General features: G+C 42.8%; 1 protein-coding gene across 4 annotated transcripts in view; it reads right to left on the minus strand.

Annotated features, from left to right (window-relative positions):
* kiaa1549lb (KIAA1549-like b) overlaps positions 1-20,114 on the minus strand; it is a 52,828-nt gene that overhangs the window by 20,000 nt on the left and 12,714 nt on the right. For all 4 annotated transcript variants that reach the window (XR_004765472.1, XM_035419848.1, XM_035419849.1 and 1 more), the window contains exons 2-11: positions 11,211-11,540; positions 9,093-9,617; positions 8,579-8,694; positions 5,981-6,200; positions 5,305-5,438; positions 4,576-4,744; positions 2,949-3,008; positions 2,104-2,255; positions 1,580-1,751; positions 117-280 (exon numbers count right to left, since the gene is read on the minus strand). Coding sequence is in view for 3 of the 4 variants with exons in the window: in XM_035419848.1 (XP_035275739.1) it covers positions 117-280; positions 1,580-1,751; positions 2,104-2,255; positions 2,949-3,008; positions 4,576-4,744; positions 5,305-5,438; positions 5,981-6,200; positions 8,579-8,694; positions 9,093-9,617; positions 11,211-11,540 (2,042 nt within the window). In the remaining variant the exon portion in view is untranslated. The remainder of the gene's footprint in view (positions 1-116; positions 281-1,579; positions 1,752-2,103; positions 2,256-2,948; positions 3,009-4,575; positions 4,745-5,304; positions 5,439-5,980; positions 6,201-8,578; positions 8,695-9,092; positions 9,618-11,210; positions 11,541-20,114) is intronic.

A 20,114-nucleotide genomic window follows, 5' to 3' on the forward strand; every position in this document is an offset into this window, starting at 1 on the left:
ATGCGATCGCAGGCAGAGTCGAGCGCTCGAGGCGACGTGCTCAGACTGGGTGTAATTCAAGTCTCCCCGTGCGCTGGAGGTTTTTGTCTGCGGGGAGCTCGGCGACCCCCCCTTACCTTTGCGCGGGGGTTGAGGTTGCCCATGGCGTCTGCCTTGAAGTCGCCCTTGTTCTTCCTGCACAAGACGGCAGTGATGATGATGATGATGACTGTCACCACGGCAATGGGCGCCAGCACCGCGGCAATGATCCACAGGTTGTTGGGCGGGTTCTTCACCACGGCTGTGTGGCAGCGCATCACAGACCAGCTCATCAAACATCATTCAGTTAACACAGCCGAAGCCCTTGTGAAAAGTGCACTTACAACACCAGCATGTCAGGATAAGGTTAAAGGTAGGACTCAACTTAAATACTTCAAGTTCACACTCATGTCATCCACTCTATCAGAATACTTAGTAGTACGTTATTTCAGTTCACCACACAGTAATGTATCCGAGATTATTTCCTTCTCATTTGGGTTTGGCCTACAGTTCTGTATCTAATATTATTTTGCTCTCATTTTAATTTGGCCTACAGTGCTATATGTATGATTATTTTGCTCTCATTTTAGTTTATCCTGCATAACTGAATGTAAGACATGTCTCTTATTGTAGATGGACCAACAGTACTACAGTACATCAAGGATTACACCTCTAAATGGCATTATATCCTCTTGTTCAGGCTAGCTCTCTGACGGATGTGTTTAGCTCTCATTAAAAACAATGCACAGATCTCCCTAGTGGAGTCCCCCTCCCCTTCCCCTCAATGGGCAGTGTTTTACTTGGGATTCCTCTCCCATTTCCATTCTCTGTCAGAGGAAGTGGCTTGGGGAAATGGCCGTGTAGGGGAGGAAAAAAAAACGCCACAGCATAGAGGCTACACCGTTGAGCACGCTCTGTTTTCACACCCACTGAGACTTGCAGGCACCATATAGTCTGTGTTGACACTGTGCACTCTTTATGCCCTGCCTGTTCTTGCAAACACAACGGCACACCGCTCACAAGAGCACAGACTGCGATGACATTTACAGCAATGTTTCTGTTTGGAACACTGATGAGATTACAAATGATCTACAAACAAATTAGCCAACTAAATTAACTTAGTCATGAGGTGGTTGTAATAAATATACTGCAACATTTTTGAATGAATAACAAACTAAAGGGCTCAAGGCTATGAGAATAGATTTAAAATATTCCCTTGCTACCTTGTTCAGATATGAAATCAACTGTATTCTTAATCTAGAATTTGAGAGTTTGGACTCTACCTGACATTTCTGTCCAAAATTATTAGTCATTAACAAGGCAATTCTGTTTGTTGTGTATAGCTGTCTTTACAACAGATTAAACAGGAAAAATTATCTTTTTAAAATGTGTTAAAGCTGCCCGGTACAACACTAAGCACAGCTACTGCACAAAACTACTACTGCAGAGAGATAACAATAAACTCTCAAAATATGTCAGTCAGCATAAGCTCTGCCATCTTAGGTAAATTCCAGGGCCTTGCGCTAGTCAGTGCTGCAGATGTGTCAGAGTGCGGACGTACGTTCAGCTTGGAGCTGGATGAAGTAGCCCAGAGTAAGAGCCATGGTCTGGGAGTCCACCGTGTTGAGGATCTTGGCTGCAGAGGTGCCAGACAAAGGGACGCCATTCAGCAGAGCATAGTAGGTCAGTTCAGCCGAGTTCTTCGGACCAGGCACTCTTCTAATGCTGACCATCTAAACCAGCACAATGCTAATATATTAGCTCAGTTAGCCTGATATGTTACATGTCACATGCTAACTGCTAACTATAGCCAGTTACATTCATGTGATCATTGAGGTGCACCGATAAGGCTTCCAAAGCCCAAGTAGGACTGCAGTGATGTCACATTCAGAATAGAGGTTCAAAAACGTGACATTAAAGGGTGAAATGTGAATGTTTCCTCTGCTTTTAGTGAAGCGGGGGTTTCCTAAAAGGAGCATCCAAGCTGACTTGAATGAAGACGACCAGTACTGTGCCGGCTGATTACAGGCTGAGGCATAGAGGCTGTGACTCCACAGAGGGCGGCGGCGCCAGCCCCTCTCCTACCTGAACGGTGTAGCTTCCCGCGGCGGCCGCCCTCCGGAACCTCGCCCCCTCCTGGTGGGCCACGACGAAGGCATCGGCCAAGCGCTGCTCCATCAGGCTGGCGAAGCTCTGGTAATTTCCCTCCAGGGACGAGGCGTCCACGTCCTGAATTACTGCAGAGGCAGGGTTACAGAGCAAGGGTAGACGGAAAGATTGGGAAGACGGGGGACAGAGCCAGGAGCTCCGGTTATTCATCACTCAGCGTAATAAATCCCATTACGCCTGGGCTGACCTTGGAATTCCACAGCCATTTCTTCCTGGGAGAAACACGGTGGGAGATAACCAGGGGCAACACTCCAGAACACGGAACAGTTATGAACGCCAGACGCACTTCTAATAATGATTAATAATTAATTGTACATTATATATTTTTTAAAAGTAGGATACATTATTGCCAGATGGGAGTAAATTTTGCACATTGTTGCATGGTTACAAAATGTATTCCTGAGATAGCAGTATATATAAAAATCTAATTTACAGACATACTGTATTTATTGATGAAATGTCATGCACCTATCAAAGCTCTGGTATGCGTTTATAACTGCAATATATTCTAGTGGACTCTAAATACACACAAGTCTCTCATTTAACTGAGCTGTGTGTGTGTGAGTGTGTGTGTGTGCGTGTATAAAGCTCAGATCTGACTTCATCACACTGAAGTAAATGTCACTTAAGCTCTAAATTGTGCCATGCACAGAAAAAAACAGCTGATGATTACACCCATCACTACTGGAGTGTAAATAACACCACGCGATATCACACGGACGCAATCAAATTAGCGTTTAAAAGATTGGTGGGTTAATTACCTGTGATTACCCAGTAGTCTCTGGTTGCAGTCGAAGTGTTGAGGTTGTGATACTCCAATGCTGAAAAGGGAAAGAAGACCTGTGTTCAGGAGCTGCTGAAGCGTAGCTAAATAAGACTCGTAAGGAAGTCTTAGATCAATTATGTGGCCTCAGTTTAATTATGCTTCCTGGTATTGGATGATCACTTGGAGAGATACCAATGGATTGTGGACTAACAGATGGTGTTGACAAGCAAACTAATAAAGTCCAAATCTCGGAGTAGACAGACTGCTTTAGCACGAGGGAGGGACCGTGTGGTTTAATAGTCCCTATATCACTGTTCTAGTTCTACCACTGAAATAACAGTGCAAGGTTTCACACATTTTCATTGATATCTCCAAGAAGCCTGGATGTTAAAGCCTGTTAAAAGTCTTACACCTTGTCTGACACCTGTCCCAGCGTAAAAAAATGACCTACAAGTAAAATTTGAACTCTGTCAAAACAAACCATTCTGTGTTTTTCTTTCATGCCATTAAACAAGCAAAAAAGTTGTGTTATGAATAAAAGTGGATTGACAAAGATACAAACCTAAATCTAAAATCTAAAAATCTACAAGTACTTTGCAGGAGAACAAAATTCACAGCGCCCTGGGATGTTAATAAATTGTAAACATTTGTTTCCCTGGAAAGTTCCCAGCAGTTACGTGACGACTCACATGCAATGACTGGCTTTTTCAGCCTGTGGAAATAAGCGCTAAAATGCTAAAACAGCAAACCCCCACTGCCATTTAACACAATAACCTGCTTTGATATGCAAACCAATCATGGCAGTCATGCCAGTATATGAGGAAATCTCATTCTATCTGCAGCGAATCTGGCAAAAGACATAATACAATCTGCACTAATTCACCATCTGGAGTCTGTCAATAACTTTTTGTGGGTTCACACTTTCATAACCACCACTGCAGTTGTCAACAGTCGGCTACTCACACACATTTTAATTACAAAATAACACATAAATAAGGCCCCTCATATGAGGCTTGCAGATAAGCATAAAAAAGTGGCATTCTTATTGGCAGCTAGAACAGATTGATTGGTTCTGAAGACCAGGTGAGAGTGAGCAGTAACTCAGGGAATTCCACAGGGAAGTCTTAGGGGATACTCATCCAAGAAGCCTTGTTAATAAACTTCTATAGACAGGCTGACTACTCCAGGTTGCCCAACATCAGCAAAACCTCTACTACACTAATGCAAAACCGCCCTACCACCCTGATGGATGTTTAACCTCATTGCTGTCCTGTCGAGCTGTATGTCCCTCTTCATTTTATTGTAGTAAAATCAAAGCAAGGAAAAAAAGCTTGTTAGAGGAGCTTGACCTTTCAGGAGGGAGGATTTGCCAGAGGCAGAAGGTCAACATTCAGTAAGCAGTTCATTAGAACTCTGCTGTGCCGCACGAATATAAAATCAAGGACTCGGAATCAAAGCTTGGCAACCTCCCCTCAGATCCTGCACATTGCCAGTCAGTCTGTCAATTCAAGATGGCCAAACAGCTCTCAATGCATGACTACGCTACAGAAATGTCCTCACAGGACCCGGGGGGGAAGTAAAGAGATCGAGGGGTTTGTCCCACGATGCATTGCCGTACTCACGCTCAGCAATGACGAGCGGGGGGAAGAAGAGGAAGTACCCCACCAGCTCGGCCGTGAGTTGGTTGAGGAGGTTGCTGGAGGCAGTGCCATTCAGGAAGGCACTCCCATTCCACACCACGTAGATCAGGGACACTGCGGGCGAGCCCGGCAACTGGGAGGCACTCAAAATCTAATACACACAACACAAAGCCTCCATGATGTCACTGTATATTTTGCATGTATGTGTAGAGATATGTATGTATAGACAGCAGACCAGGGTCAAATATGTATTTGTTTTGGATTCAAATACTTTTCTACACTTTACGTATCTTGTCTGGTGTATTGGAACCAATGAAATACTCTCTAGAATTCCAATCTTGCATTCTGGTCATATTGACAGTCTCAATTACACCAGGCAAGATAAATCGAGCACAGAAAAGTACTTGAATCCAAAACAAATACATATTTGACTCAGGTCTGATAGATACACAACAAACGCACACACACATGCACACATGTGTGCGTTAATCAAGTGTTACAAACATAATTTGATGAGTTTGGCAGCAACCAAAATGAATGAGAATTATTGTTTCCTTCGATTAAAAAAAGCATTAGCTTTTTGCAGCAAGTCAATGTTAAGAACAAAGCTTGATTTAATCCAGGCCATAGTATGTGTGCATGCGCATGTATATACTGCATATGGGATTAAGAAGTCCTCATTCTTACATCAGTGATGGAAGGAGAGCATACCTGAACCGAGAGTCTGCTGTGGGTGTTCAACACTTTGGACTCCGCCTCCGCAAACGCATTCTCCAGCCGCTGCTCCATCATCTGAGCGAAGCTGCAGGACTTTACATTGTCTCCTGGGCCCACAAACCTGAGGACTAACCCAGCACAGACAACTTCACTACCGTATCTTCCTACAAAACATGCCGGTTCAATAAATGCATTATTACACAACATAAATTAAGCGCATTAATTTACAATTCATAAAATGTAAAACAAATAACACGTATTATTAAACGACGACTAGAATCATAAAATCATTGAGGATGGCATTTCTTATTTATGAACGACTATAATAATGATTACTGTAATAAACCACAACGACCCACGGCTGTTCTAGAGTACGTTTGAATCCTTGGCAACTAACCCGCATAATGAGCGTGTTTCGTCTGAAATGTACCCACGTACAGCAAAGTAATACTGTTTTGAAAAGCAGTGTTGGACAGTACTGCCGTGGCATAGGTCAAGCCAGCATGTAATAGCTCCATTAGTTGAATTTCCCCTCCTTTGCTTGCATTATCATCTCTACAGTCACTTAAAACGGTTCTTTTTAATTTGTAATATTGACAGTTATGGGTTTAGAGACGTCAACACAGTGTGTAAACTGTTCTGTATTATGCTTCAGTAATAGTGTCCCCACCTGTACTGAGTTGAGGAGAGACGGCTGGGGTGGGCATCCAGGGGGTGACGGGAATGGGCAGAGCCTGCAACGCGAGCCCGAACTGCCGGATGTCTGCCATCATCTTGCCAACTCCGTACATGCCGAGGGCCTCCACCACCACGGACGCCATGTAGACCGTGCCGCCGCTCACTGCGTAGTAGGCCGCGGTCACGTTGGAGCCGACGAACAGCTTCTCGATCTGAGGACGGAAGGGGCGGGTTAATGACCGGCTCCAGCCGACCGCTCAGCTCACACCCTGGAATTACAACCAACGTGATCGGGCTGAGCTCGGAATAACGAGATGCAGCTGAAGACTGAGAGTGAAAGGGACATGGAGGGAAAGCAGTCTAGATTTTACACAATGCAGTTTTTTTACACATTGCCAGAAGTTCTGCGCGGTGCGATAAAGTAAAAAACAAAGCGCAGCCGACTTCGTCATTATTCGTAGCCTTCCGTGACGCACCGATCCACGTTGCGATATGTTGTGTATTGAGATGCCACCAACAATGTATAACCCCCATTTCATGTTATCTTTGTTCAGGACACAGGTGCCACACTGTTGTGTGTGTTTCCCTGTCAATTACCTCATAGCTTGGAAATACTGCAGGCCATCTGATTGGCAGCTAAACTAGCTTCTGAATCACAGCCGCACAGCAGGAAATCAAGGCTTCGGTTCTGACTCAGATGGCTCTGCATGAGGCTGGCACTGTGAACAATGTATTTGTTTCCACACGGGAGGAAAGGATGACAATTCATTCACAGCTGAGGCAGAAAAGCTGCAGAGAGCTAGCTCACTAATTTTGTATAAGCAAGAACAATTTGAGGCAGAATCCTGATCGCATCTGACAAATAAGCAGTCACACGATTAATTTCAGTGGTAAAGACTAGATGACTATCCATCAGATGAAAAACATTTAAAGCAAGATATCCAAAGAACCCTACACATAGAGATCAACCAACGCATTTACATTTCAGGTTGAGCCGCTTGGCAGATGTTCTTATCCAGAGCAAATTACATAAGTGTATACATATGAGGGGTCATCAGGGTCGCACCCAATAGTAGTAATCAATACATAATCTTTCAATGTAAAGTTGCAACAGTGGGTGCAAGAGGGAAATAGAGAATATAGAAAGCCAAGGAGTTGGAAGATATGGTTTTGCATTTAGCATAGGTAGGGCTAGTAAACCCATGAAAAATGCTCACGGTTCAACGTTAGGTGAGCCAAGATGCTGTGTACACATCACAACTGATTCCATTTATGGAATATAATGGATCGTGCCACCATTCATTTTGCTCACAAAAGCACTGGAGCTAACAAGAAACTGCATTTCAAAATTTCCTGTGATTCAGTACCTTCATAATCCATACTCCCAGCCAACCCCCCACCCCACCCCCACTCATGCGTGCCATTCAGAGATCTTTCATCTGTCGTTGGAGTGAAACCGCACCCCCTCGTTCACTCGTTCGAAACACAATTGGAGAGATTACCGTACACCGACTCAGAGACGGTGTGCGGCTTTTACACTGCGGTCTACTTCCGCTGCGTGACAACGAGCTTATTCCTTAAAAACTAAAATTGATTCACAGACATTACTTCCCTCATATGCTCTTTTAGTTTTACATTCAAGTGATTTATTTTCCCCTCATCTCTTCGTGTCTCTATAGAATCATTAAAAGCTATCCAATTTTTCCTGCTGTGCACTGTCCTCCCAAGGGCTGGGTGACTGCGAGCTATGCTACTACTTCATTTAGCTATGAAAGTGAGAGGGCCTAGCCTGCTCACTAGCTGCGCTAACATTTCACCACAGCTGATTTTTATAACTCCCTTTATCGTGACGTCAATTTGGCAAGCAAGGCTTTTTGTATTAAGGACTGGAAAAATTCCAGGATGAAATCATTTATGGGTCCAGGAGGATTGATGTAATCAGAAAAGCTTGAGAGAGCTCAGACCCTAGAGTTATACCATCTTTCACATCAGGATCGGACCACCGTTTCCTTGCTGCTGGGGAATAGTCCGTCTATTCCCTGCTCTTAAAATCGTTCTCATCTCAAAAAGGTCCATTTTACATCAATCCCCTCATGGATGTAATGGACCTTCCCCCTAAGTGACTGATTTCTCATGGTATACTCACATTTCATAGTATACTCACATTTCCTGAAGAACATGAAATGCGGTGTAAGACGAGACGGAATATGGAAGCTAAATCTCTAGATACCAAATAAAATGAATACCATGCCAAACAAATCCTCAACGTGCAGGTTATTTGTGTACAACGAGCATTTGTGCCTAGAATTGTGAACTCATGAAAACAGTCTGAAGGGGAATAAACTGCAATTAACTGAGGTGTTAATAAGTAAATACGTCCCAGAACAAACACCATAAAAGACGCCATCACACAAGCAGCTTGCACACTCATGCAAAAAAGAAAGAGAGAGAGAGAGAGAGGGGGAGAGGGAGAGGGAGAGAGAGAGAGAAAGAGAGAGAGGGGGAGAGAGAGAGAGAGAGAGAGGGAGAAAGAGAGAGAGAGAGAGAGAGAGAGAGAGAGAGAGAGAGAGAGAGAGAGCAACTTAATGACCTGTGCATGGACACCGCTGTCGTTGAGAGCCTTCTGCAGGACCTGTGTGAGGGCTTTTGGGAGATTCTGTCTCAGCATGTTTTCAAGCCGGTTTCTCCTTTGATGTATGGACAAAACTGCAGGAGGAAAAAAACATTTGACAACAGCGAAAGTAAAGCTTTCTACACCCGCCATTAAGAGAACAAATCACTGTAGAGTATTTAACGTAATGTCAAGCCCCCTGCTTGCATGCAATAACAACTTTCTCCGTTTTCCTGATATCATTCATAGAATAAAATCTGTATATGAACCTAGAAAAAATACATAAAAAGTTCATTGCTGAGTTTCAAAAAAAGGTGTTCACATAATCATGTTATTGTGCACTTGTTGTACGTTGCTTTGGATAAAAGCGTCTGCCAAACAAATGCAATGTAATGTTGTGGCATGAACAATAATTCTACAGTAGTTCCTTAAGATGAGAACAGTACATGAGAACAAATGTTCCTGTACATGAGAACATGTCCGTCAGCCATACCTGTTTTCACCCAGAGTCTCTCTGATATATTACAGTGCAGTGCAGGAACCTTGGGGGTGGGGGTGGGATTGAGTCCAACTACCCTCCGTCCAGGAGGGGGCGTTTTGAACGTCTGCGTAGTGACTCTGAACGTGGGGGTCGCAACAGTAGTTGACGTTTTGGCCGTGGTCGTGGTCGTTCGCTCTGTGGTCGTTGTCTCGGTCTGGGTCGGCATCGTCCGCGCGACAGTGGTCGGCTGCAACGTCGCAATGGTTGTGGGCCTCGTGACCTCAGTGGTCGTGGTCTTGCTGGTGACGCTTGTGGTCTGAGGGGTGGTGGTTCTTGCAGATTCCTGAGTGGTGAGAGTGGTGGTGGTGGTTTTCACTCGTGCGGTTGCGGTTGTGGTAGTGGTTTCGGGTGTGGAGGTATATCTCACAGGAGAAGGGGGTGAGCTGGTGGCATTCTTTACGGTTGGAACCTCCGCTTCTTTGGAAGCTGTGAGAGGGGACACAACGGCTGTAGAGGTCTTGTTCATTGTTGTTTCCTCTGTCAAAAGAGAAATGGTAATATTTTCAACTGGAACGGCAGAGGACACAGGGAAAGGGAACATGCCACATCAGAGGGAGAAGTGGAAAACCGATGAGGAGATACAGTTGAGCTGGAGCTGGCAAGCAGGGGGTATGAGTTTTTAAAACAAACACTGGTTAATACTCAGGAGAATGCCTGCCAATGGAATGATGCCATTTCTAAAGATTATCACCCCATTTGCATGTGTAAAGGAGGAAGAAATTTGACTAATCTGGGGAGCGTATAGCAACTAGTCACACAGTGATTTGTGTGAGACAGACATGATGCTGACATTTGTCTGAAAGTGTCCAAAGACGTGGGTTGCAGAGATTCTGCTGGCTTGGTGATTAATGAGACTACTATGTGATCCAAATGCTATCAGTTACCACCTGCTTTGCTGCGGAGCTTGCTGGAGCCAAAGGTCGAATAAGAGACGATGACTCATTGGTACTCATTGTCAATTCTAAGATTTTGGTCTTGTAGTTTGGTCTTTAAGGTAACCTTGCTGGCATCACACAGGAAGAAGAAAGAAGCGACAAAGTGAAGGACTTTTTAAAAAAAGAATCAACTGACAGAGGCGAGACATCATTAGTGGCCTGGCCACAGAGATTTCAGTGTGGTGTAGCTATCTGAAAGAAAAATAAATTTCACTCTTGTTGTGGACGGATTGATGGACACAGACAAGGAACCCGAAGGTGGGGAGGGGGGGGTTTAGATAACATCCCTCCTGATTGGCCTTCGGCTTTGGTATGATGAGACTGAGGCACGTGCCGGCAGTCCTAACGTGTGCTCTGTGCCTGAGGGTAGGGAATCTGTCAAGGGTTGATGTGGAAGAGCTGAGAGCTGCCTTTTCTGGACCTGCCCTCCAATCCATCACTGTTATGTGAGCAATGAAACTAGCAAGGGTACTGGTTTTATTACCTCATAGTAAAGGTGGACTTGAGGTGAATTCTTTCTCAGCTGTAGTCCTTGTTTTTTTTACTGGAGAGAGCACCTGAGCTAGTATAAAATAATACTGTATGTTCTAACGTCAAGGTTATATCCAACATGGATGGCAAATCCAATGACAAACTAAGTAACGTTATTATAGTTACAGTTGATATTCTACTTGAATATATTTTACTCAGCGGACAATACATATTCTTTAGCATACGAGAACCATATCTTTTAATGTTTCTGCCATAGCTGGTGTCATATTTGTCCCTTTGGATTGAAAGTTCATTCCAAAGTTTCATTTATAATACTGTTTTGTAGATTGTGAGTTGAACTATACTGTATATACCAATTCATTTATGTAAGGTGAGAGGTCAAAATAATTGTTCATAATGGCTCAGCTAGTATTAAAAACTATTTCCTTTGAAATGACTACAGTGAGCTAACAGTGGAATTGAGGCAAGTGAGATTAGATGCTTATAAAATTAGATAGCTGTCAATGACAACATCATCATGTGATGATAATGGTCATGTCCATGCAGATTCTCAAAATGGTAGAAGGGCAGAAATGGGAAAGAGTTGTATCCTGATCTAGCAGGAGTGGATATGAACTCTGTGGATGGATGCCGGTAAGCAGACCTGAGATTGAAGATGGAATGCCGGTTGCCGCGGGCCCTGAAGACAAAGGCAGCGCTTCTCCGGTTTGGTTCTCCGAAGGCCAGTGGTCAGCCTGGATGTCGTTGCTGGAAGTGGCTGCAGGGGGAAGCGACTGCACTAAAGACTGGGGCCTCTGGACCATGCTGGCGAGCATGGTGAGTATGGACGAGAAGGCAGGCTGCCTCCTCGCGATCTCCGCTGCCGCCGATGAATCTTCCGGAGAAAAGCCGGCCAAAAGGTGAGAGGGGACAGCCGAGGGGGAGGGGTCCTGGCGGAGAGAGCTCGGCGCTGACCCTTCATAACTCCCGTCATCTGGCAGAAGCAGAGAAATGCAGAACAGTGTTAAGAGGCATCTGTTCATCACTTGAGGTGGCTAACCTAAGTCCTACGCATCCACCATGTCACATTCTGTGAACATTTATATCCCATTTGGAGGAAAGCATATTTTCTAAACAGGCATTTTCTAAAAGGGAATCTAAGCACTCTCCACAGCACTTACATAGCACATTGATATTTTATGATTATTACAGTTTAAAGTAAATCTGCATTATGATGCCATTTTGCTAATTATTTTGCAAGATTTTCGGCACTTGGTTTAATTAGACATCTTACCAATGAAGTCCTCTTCAAGCCAACTAACTACAAAAAGTGTTTTGCACATATCCATGCAGCTTTGATTTTAAACTTGAATCATTGCTATGCTAATGAAAATACTGAAAAAAGGCTACGGTAAAGGAAGCAGCTCTAAAGCAACAACATAACCTAAAGCAGACCTCTGTTCCTAGAAGGTGCTATTGAGAAAAAGAAGAAGAAGAAGAATCGGAAGCAGAAAAAGAAGAAATAGGGCCAAGGATAAAGGCCATACTGTAGGTATAAAGGAAAAAAATAAGCATATACAAACAGTAAATATTCACACGTATGTTTACAACTGTAATAACACTCCATAGTTGGAAAATAACATGCAAGAGTGCTAACTGGAAGCAAACCCTTAACCTAATAACTGAAGGCTGGACCCTTAAAAGCCATAGCTAAATAGCAGTGCAGTAACGCTTTAAGGTACAAGATCACAAATGTTCTTAACTGAACATTATAATGCTGATGTAACAATCACTCCAGTCCTCCAACCACTACCCTACACTGTTGCCCAGAAAACAACAAAGAAAAGGCAAGGGTAGTTTCTGCAGGATTTAAAAAATATCTGAGTACCAATGTCACCTTCAGCATGGGAAACGGTTCACGTTTCTGATTCAGATGTCTAATGGCCTGGCAGAGTTTTCAGCCTTCCATGATAGAACTGATGGCATGCTGGAACCTGTCCACACTGCACTGCCATATCCATTCCCAGCCTGTGCTTTTAGACATTCTCAACACTTGCGCATGGGGGATCTTTTATTAATTGCAATTATTGGCAAGCCTGTCTCCAGCTAGTGTCTGTTTAACTCTCAAGGTATACCCAGCTAATGTCAGACAATTCAAAGTGCTTTTAATTTGCATACAGAAAGCTTACCTTTTCCTATTACGAAGGCAAAGCACACAACTCGCAAACTGTGCCCACGGTAGTCATCCGTTGAAGTTAACGGGACATTTGCTCTTCAGACTATTAAAAATGTAATGGGTTATCGTGGCAATTCACTCTCTCAGCAAATGCCAATACGCAGGATATTTTACTGTACAGCGCATGCACACGACTAACATCTTGGAAAAGTTCACACTGTGCAACTATGCACAGAATACTGCTGTGCAGTCTATTCATGGTCAACCCACGCAAAATGCAAAGATTTTCAACAACCAGGCAAAATAAATTCAAAGCTCTTTTTTCCACTAAAATACTGCTCAGTAAGGTTGTCTTCTGTTCTCTCAGTCTAATGAGTGCGCACAGTTTAAAAAGTCTTTCCAACTCAGCATGAATGGCCTCTGTCTATGGGGCCTCCGGTTCTGTGGTACAAGAGTAACACGGCACTGCAATCATGACCAACCAAGTGTTGGGAAACACCAAAGGAGCTCAGTCTTCCTGAAGCTGGCCACCTGCTCTGTCAGTGGGGGATGGGGGCAACGGGGGTAGCATATGGGATGGTTGGCAAGTAGAGGGCGGGGTTTCCGGGGGCTTCCGGGAGGAGCCACAGTGGCCACCCGGTAGCCAGTAAGCATTCAGATTTGGGGAAAAGAACATTTTGACCAACACGTCTCAGTTCCAGGTGGTGGTGAGAGGACGAGAGTGGGGGAGGGAGGGCGGATTATGTTATGGATAACACTCCCTTTCCATGGTTTCCATGTGTGAATGTGATAACAATAAAATGAAAAAATGTAATATTTCCTATACTGCCACAGTGTTCGCAAGAAAAGCCCACATGAAGTGGCCCCTACTGATTAAAAAGGAGAAAGAGGCTTGAATTGCTATGCAAAAAAATACAAGTGAGCAGAGCAGAATGTCAAGGACTGCATAAACGGATTCAGTCTAAGTCCTCTCCTTTTCCTTCCCACAACTCCACCCAAACGAATGTATTGTCAGAGCACCTAGGAATTAAATATGTCACTGCCTCTCTGATTTTTACAATACTGTCCTTACCTATTCCTCCACATGCACAAATGAGAGCAAGGCAAGCACACAAAAAATTCAATGTGACATACTGGACAAGCCGGCCCTCCAATAAACCAGAGCTGAATAGTCAGGTCTAAACTGTATTAGCATGCTTGCCTCAGGTCTTGATTTAAAGGGGAACTGGCAAAGATAGTCAGAAACTGCTAACATGCCCACACAGTCAATGCAGCTGAATTTCAATTTTCCCTGGATAAGATGTGTCTGCAATCGAAATAGCAAGGGGGGTTGTAGCATATTGAAAGAGTTCAAAAAGCAACTGCCATCAGTCAGGCTTCCTGTGGACAGACAACCATGGCAGGAGGTAGTAGCGACAGCTGTCGTGCTGGAATCAAGTCAGTTAGCTCGCCTAATGCATAGTCCTATCCATGATACGCCTATACAAGACCATGTAGAGTGCTGCAATATGTCTTACTAGCTATAGGTAGTATGAAATGGCTCCCTATATAAATTGAACATAAAAACATCGGCATTTATGAGAAAGAAGCTGGCTACCATCATATGTAGAGGTTGACCAGACAGTCAACCATCAACCGAACGTCATTAATCGAGCTTAGAAGGAGACTCAAGGACGTGAAGGGAAAAGAGTGACACAATCTGGACAGGAAATTGAGACCACGGCACTGCCAGGTTCGCGCTTCACTTGTTTGGCTCCTTGCCCTTGATGTTTTTTCTGTGTTTTATCGTGTACGGCAAAACGTTTCAGTTTTTTTTGAAAAACCACAGACACCTGCCAAACGTCCGGTCGACCTCACAGCAAGCAGCACGGATATACAGATGCTGTTCACTGTCATTTTCGATTAGGGAAAATCAACAAATGCACTGCCTTGCTGCTAATAGCAAGACCAACGCTAATGTCGGGGCACGATTAATCAAGGCTTAAAAGGGTTTGTGGAAGAGATGGCAGGACTCTCAAAGGTCATGTTACACTTGGCACACTTCTATTCAAAGAAGCAGAGTAGCCAAACAGATGTGATTGATTTCAACAAATCTATCTCACCTCCATTCCTCCATTCATTGGTTCTATCCAGAGCGCACGGGGAAATACAACTAAAGCTTTTTCATTTAGAAACACTTGTATTATACACATCTGCAAATGACCTCTGAACAACTTTGTGGAAGCAGAAAGGATGACTGAATTGTTTGACATATAGGGGTGAGTGATGTGGCCAAAATATATCACAATTTTTTTAGGTTATATCACGAAACAAATTTTTGCAAAACAATAACAACTTAACAATAACAATAACAAAAAAGTCTGAAAGGGCAGGAATTCCGGGATTTTAATAAATGAATCAGTGCAGCTTCCAGATGTGGCTGAGCTGGATGCACAAGCGTGAGATCTGCGTATGCTAAACTCTCAGCGAGCTCTTTTGGGTGCTTTCTGTTCAGGTGATTAGAAGGGTTTGCTGTATTTTCATCCAGTGTTCAAACCTAACATGTGCAAACTGTGCAAATGGCCGTGCTTTGAGCACTGTCGGACTTGGCAAATCAAAACCAGCACCATATTACAGAAATGGAACTTTTTTCAGAAATTAAACTCTTTGTCTGTGTCAGCCATGCTGCGGTATGTTTTCAAGTTATAGGGGTTTAGAAAAGATTTGCCAATCAAGTAAACAGGTATTCAATCCAATATTGCATATTTATAGGTACCACCTACCATGTATTATGCTATTGGTTAATTGGTGTGTCTTTGTTATCAATGGGGTGGGAGGGGCCAGTAAAAGGAAGTCTGCTAGCAGTGTTGGTGAACGTTGTCAGCACAACTGCTCTGATCTCTCTGTAAAGGCAGATCGTGGAGAAATTATAATCGTTCACGATCTAAGTTTGTCATATCGCACACCCCTATTGACATATCACCATGCTGCCAAGCACACGCCGAGGGTTAGCATTGAGCAGGCATGTCCCGAGAAAACCTTGGATGCACTTGACTCTGCCAAAATGTGGCAACCAAAGTCCTCAAGGCACAGCAGGCAATCACAACCCTAATGCTGGACAAGCTTTGAACTTCTCCAGTACAGACTTTCAAAAGACTGCCTTCCAGAAAAGAAGTCCATATCTGTGCCTTAAAATAAACTCCAGGAAAAAACAAAACTTTGTTCCAATTTCCAATTCTCTTCAGAATAATTACTTTCTCTTTGTTTTGCAGTTAAGTTCAGAATATATTTTGTAAATCCTGCTTAGGGGAACAATATGCAGTGAATATGTGATTGGGAACCATTTCTTCACTGACTTTGGTGTGAAAGAGTTTCAAGTCAGGGAGGCAAAATCTCTTGTGTAACACACTTGGAAAACAGCTTGTGGCATTTCGAAGAAGTTGAAGTTGGTAGTACAAAGAAACTGGAAAGAAATCAGCTCAGTACCTGCAGAATCACGCTTACAAAAAAGAGCCTGAATCTTTTCTCAATAAAAATTTTGAGCTTGGCACAAGGCATGGCACAAACACCCCAAAATAATTTTGCTGAAGAATTGTAAAAAGACAGCAGAATATAAACCAAGACTCTGGAAAAAATGCAGCCATTTACATTAAAGAGTGTACAGAGGTATGGCACTATATCTTGCACTGGCAACGAAAAATCATTGGATGGTTCCAAAAAGATTCACAGTCATGCATATTCCATAACTCTTGTAATATATACACCTTTTCAAGAATTTCATTACTTACCACATACACATCCAATTACTTCATGTACATATAGCAAAAACCTTTGGGGAAATTAGTTAGCTTTAAGCTAATCCGGTGTATTGTAATCAACAATGTATTCTTAAAGAATGGAAAGTGTTCAAAAGCGGATGAGATTGGGACACAGAGCACATTCACTCAGATTCACAAAAAAGAATGCCCTCTGCTGTGAATCTGAATTAAAAGAACGCACCTCAGATTCCATTAAAAAGAGATTAACGGTGAGCCGGTCTCGAACCGAGAGAACAGAAGGAAAGAAGGGAGGATGAGCTAGGAGAGGTACAGTGCAAAGGGAGCAGTGGAGGTAGAGATCCTGGGAGAGGTGTGGGCAGAGAACCAGTAGGCCTGCAGACTGTAACGCCAGCCCTCAGTGGGAACGAATAAAGCCGTAGCTGGAAGCTACTGTGTCACCCAAGGTGTGCCAGGAGCATTGCCAAATATGCAGTTACAGTGGATTGGGGTAGGTGCCCCCCCCACCCCTTTCCTCCAAATTCTGCCTACTGTGTGTGGAATATAAATGTGCCATTTATTGTTGGGTTGGAAAAAGTCAGAAGACCCACAATTTCTATTGTTCCAGTACTTCACCACACAATGTTCAAGTACTTCACCACACAATGCAATCGTCAGGAAAACCTGTATCTAAAAAAATTAATCTGCTGATTAAATAAATCACTTATGGTTTTAATGTCATCACTCATGGTCTATAATACATTTTGTTGTTCACATACAGCAGACCTGTCCAGGGCCCTTCGTGCAGAACTGGCTGAGACTGAAAGGGAAAAATAGGATTGCATAGATGCATATGGTGTCTGAATAAATAAGCAGCATCCACACAATAAAACAGGCAAGGCATTAAAAGGTACAAGTATTCACATATATTGTACAGCTATATTACAAACTGCTATAACTTACGAGGGAAATGAAATTATAGGAACTATGTCAGGTTTCTCTCCTGAACTGATGGAGTCTCCTACAGTAATGGGCCTGGCCTACAAATATGATTGTAATACTTCTCCACCAATGAGAGAAACAAGCACTTATGGGCAGCATAGAATACATAGTGACATACATAGATGGAGTGATAACAATGCAATGTAAGTTTAATCAAACCACAGTGCATAGGGTATTAGTTTAAATGATTAAGTATGCCTTTGAAAACACATTGGCTATATTATATGAAAAGCAGATGAGCTGCACTATACAGGGTGACAGCCATCAGGATTAAGCTATCAGGGAGACTCAGAAAAACAGTAACATCAAAGACCGAGACAAAGAAACCATGGCAACTTCATGATCAGAAGTCACAGAATCGCAACACTCACACCAAGGACATCAACAAAGAGCTGCAAAACACATTCCACCAGCCTGCTTTCTCGCCTCATTCACCTGATTTTTCGCATTTGCCTCAAACGTTATCAGGAGGAATTTCTCGGCTTATTCAAACAGGCCAAATCCCTCGCTGCACTCTGTCACAGAGGGAGATATAGGGCCTTTTCTCTTGATCACGTGCTCGCACACACCTCCCCCAGCTGAGCCAGCAGGGGATAAATCAATACGTAATACGCAAAGAACGCTACACGCCAGACGCCATCCAATACATTTAACTGGGGTCAACTCCCTCAGATCTCAGCTCTGCTAGGACGAAGAGCTGACTGTACAGAGGAGCTGGGGTAAAGAGGTTACCATCAACAGTAAGATCTGTTATGAACTCAAAGGTGATTTGACCGTCTAATTTTTCATCATGTCAATACCGTACGGACAGCCTCTCAGTTTCTCGCATCCAAATTATTTTTCAAATAACAAAACTACTCTATAAATGCAAATACAACATATTACACTGAGCCTCAAATGCAAAATACAAAATACAAATATCAAATATTTAATAGCCACTTTAATGTTCCCAATATACTGGTGCTTACCAATACCCAATGTATGCATATGTATTGTAAAGATTTTTTATTAATATAAAATTAATCTAAACAATACATATCATTAAGAATGTATACAAACCATTGGTAGGTGGGTAAAGGGAAGGGGGTATACAGTATGTGTTCCAAATCATTATATACAGAATTAATAAGGTTGTGCAGAACACCAGACCAACAGGTCACAGTATATTGTTGCATGGATACTGAAACACAGTGTCTTTCCAGTCTTCTGCTAAGGCGTAGACTGATAATACACTGTAACTAGAGGCAAAGTAGAAGATAGGCGTCGAAACACAGGACCATGTTTTATCTGTGAGTTCATGTTATAGGAAAACAGGGACAAATCAAACCTAGAGTGTGTCTGCACAATAGCAGTACAGAGAATGTGCTGACATTCGATAAGCCAAGCAGCCTATAGCAGTAAAGAGAAACAGGACACTCAATAACAAAAAAAATACTAGGGACAGATACCAGAAATGCACTCCCAAAAACGGTTTGACCAATCCACGCTAACTAGGACAAGATTTGCATTTACTGATATCACCATTGGAGACAGACCTGCAATGACATCGAGGACAATATGAAACAGGGACCAAAAAAATAAAAAGAAAAGGATGCCTCAGATGAGACACAATCGACAGAAGATTAACTGAACAAATGTATTGCACTTTTCTCCAATATTTTATTGTAACTTGGCAAGTTATATATAGTCCTTAGATTGAGTGATTAACTGTTATCAATTCACCTTCTATTTAACAGAAAACATCATTCTGCATTATTTGTTATTTCTAAACTTCACTCTCTCTTAGGACTATTCAGTTCAATTCAGTTTTATTTCATAGCACTTTTTGCAAAAAGGTTTCACGGGAAAAATAGAAAATATAAAAGAATATGACCAAGCCAGAACCGCCAAAAAATCTAACAAGGTAAAAAAAAAAAAACTCCCCAGTGGGAAGAAAAACACTCAGCACAACTGCACTGCACTCATTTATGCACCTGTGTTGTTACTGTAAGCTGCTCTGGATAGCACCGTCTGCCAATTGTCAGTAATGTATGCCATTCTTTGAATTCTTCACTATTTTTGTAAGGTGAATGAATGGCATGCAGTTGTTCATAGAGTTTTCTCTCGATTTTTCCCAAATTTCAAATGACCAATCACAATTGTTCCTTCAAAGTTTTCTGCCAATTCCAGAATGCATGCACAGGTAGCCTACAGGCTAGGGGTGCACCGAATGGGTGTGGATCAGAACCGGATGGTTTCGGCTCCATAACACACAATTGTTGACTGGCAGATTTTGGCTGATCTGTAGGCCTATTCTAGTTTCATAATGTGAGCAGAGTCCATGTGCAATATATGCCAGTAGCTTCAAAACAGCATCTATGGGGCTCATCAAAATAGTTAATATAAATATAAAGATGTGACAGCATGAATAAATTCATTAAGTAATCCAGTTAGATAACTTTTTCTGTTAAAAATTGGCAATCAGAATCGTTCATAAAAATTAATGATTGGTGCACCCAAGGTAGGCTACAGTTATTCCCAAAAATCTGCACAGTCTGTCATTACTTCTTTAAAAACTAGAGAACCCGTACAAACTCCAAGCTATCTCCTCAAAACAACTGTGTTAATTTTTAGCCATTCGCCGAAACAGTAATTAAATGCCATATTGCAACATGGG

Source organism: Anguilla anguilla, chromosome 5 (assembly GCF_013347855.1).
Source record: "Anguilla anguilla isolate fAngAng1 chromosome 5, fAngAng1.pri, whole genome shotgun sequence".
Taxonomy (NCBI): Eukaryota; Metazoa; Chordata; class Actinopteri; order Anguilliformes; family Anguillidae; genus Anguilla; species Anguilla anguilla.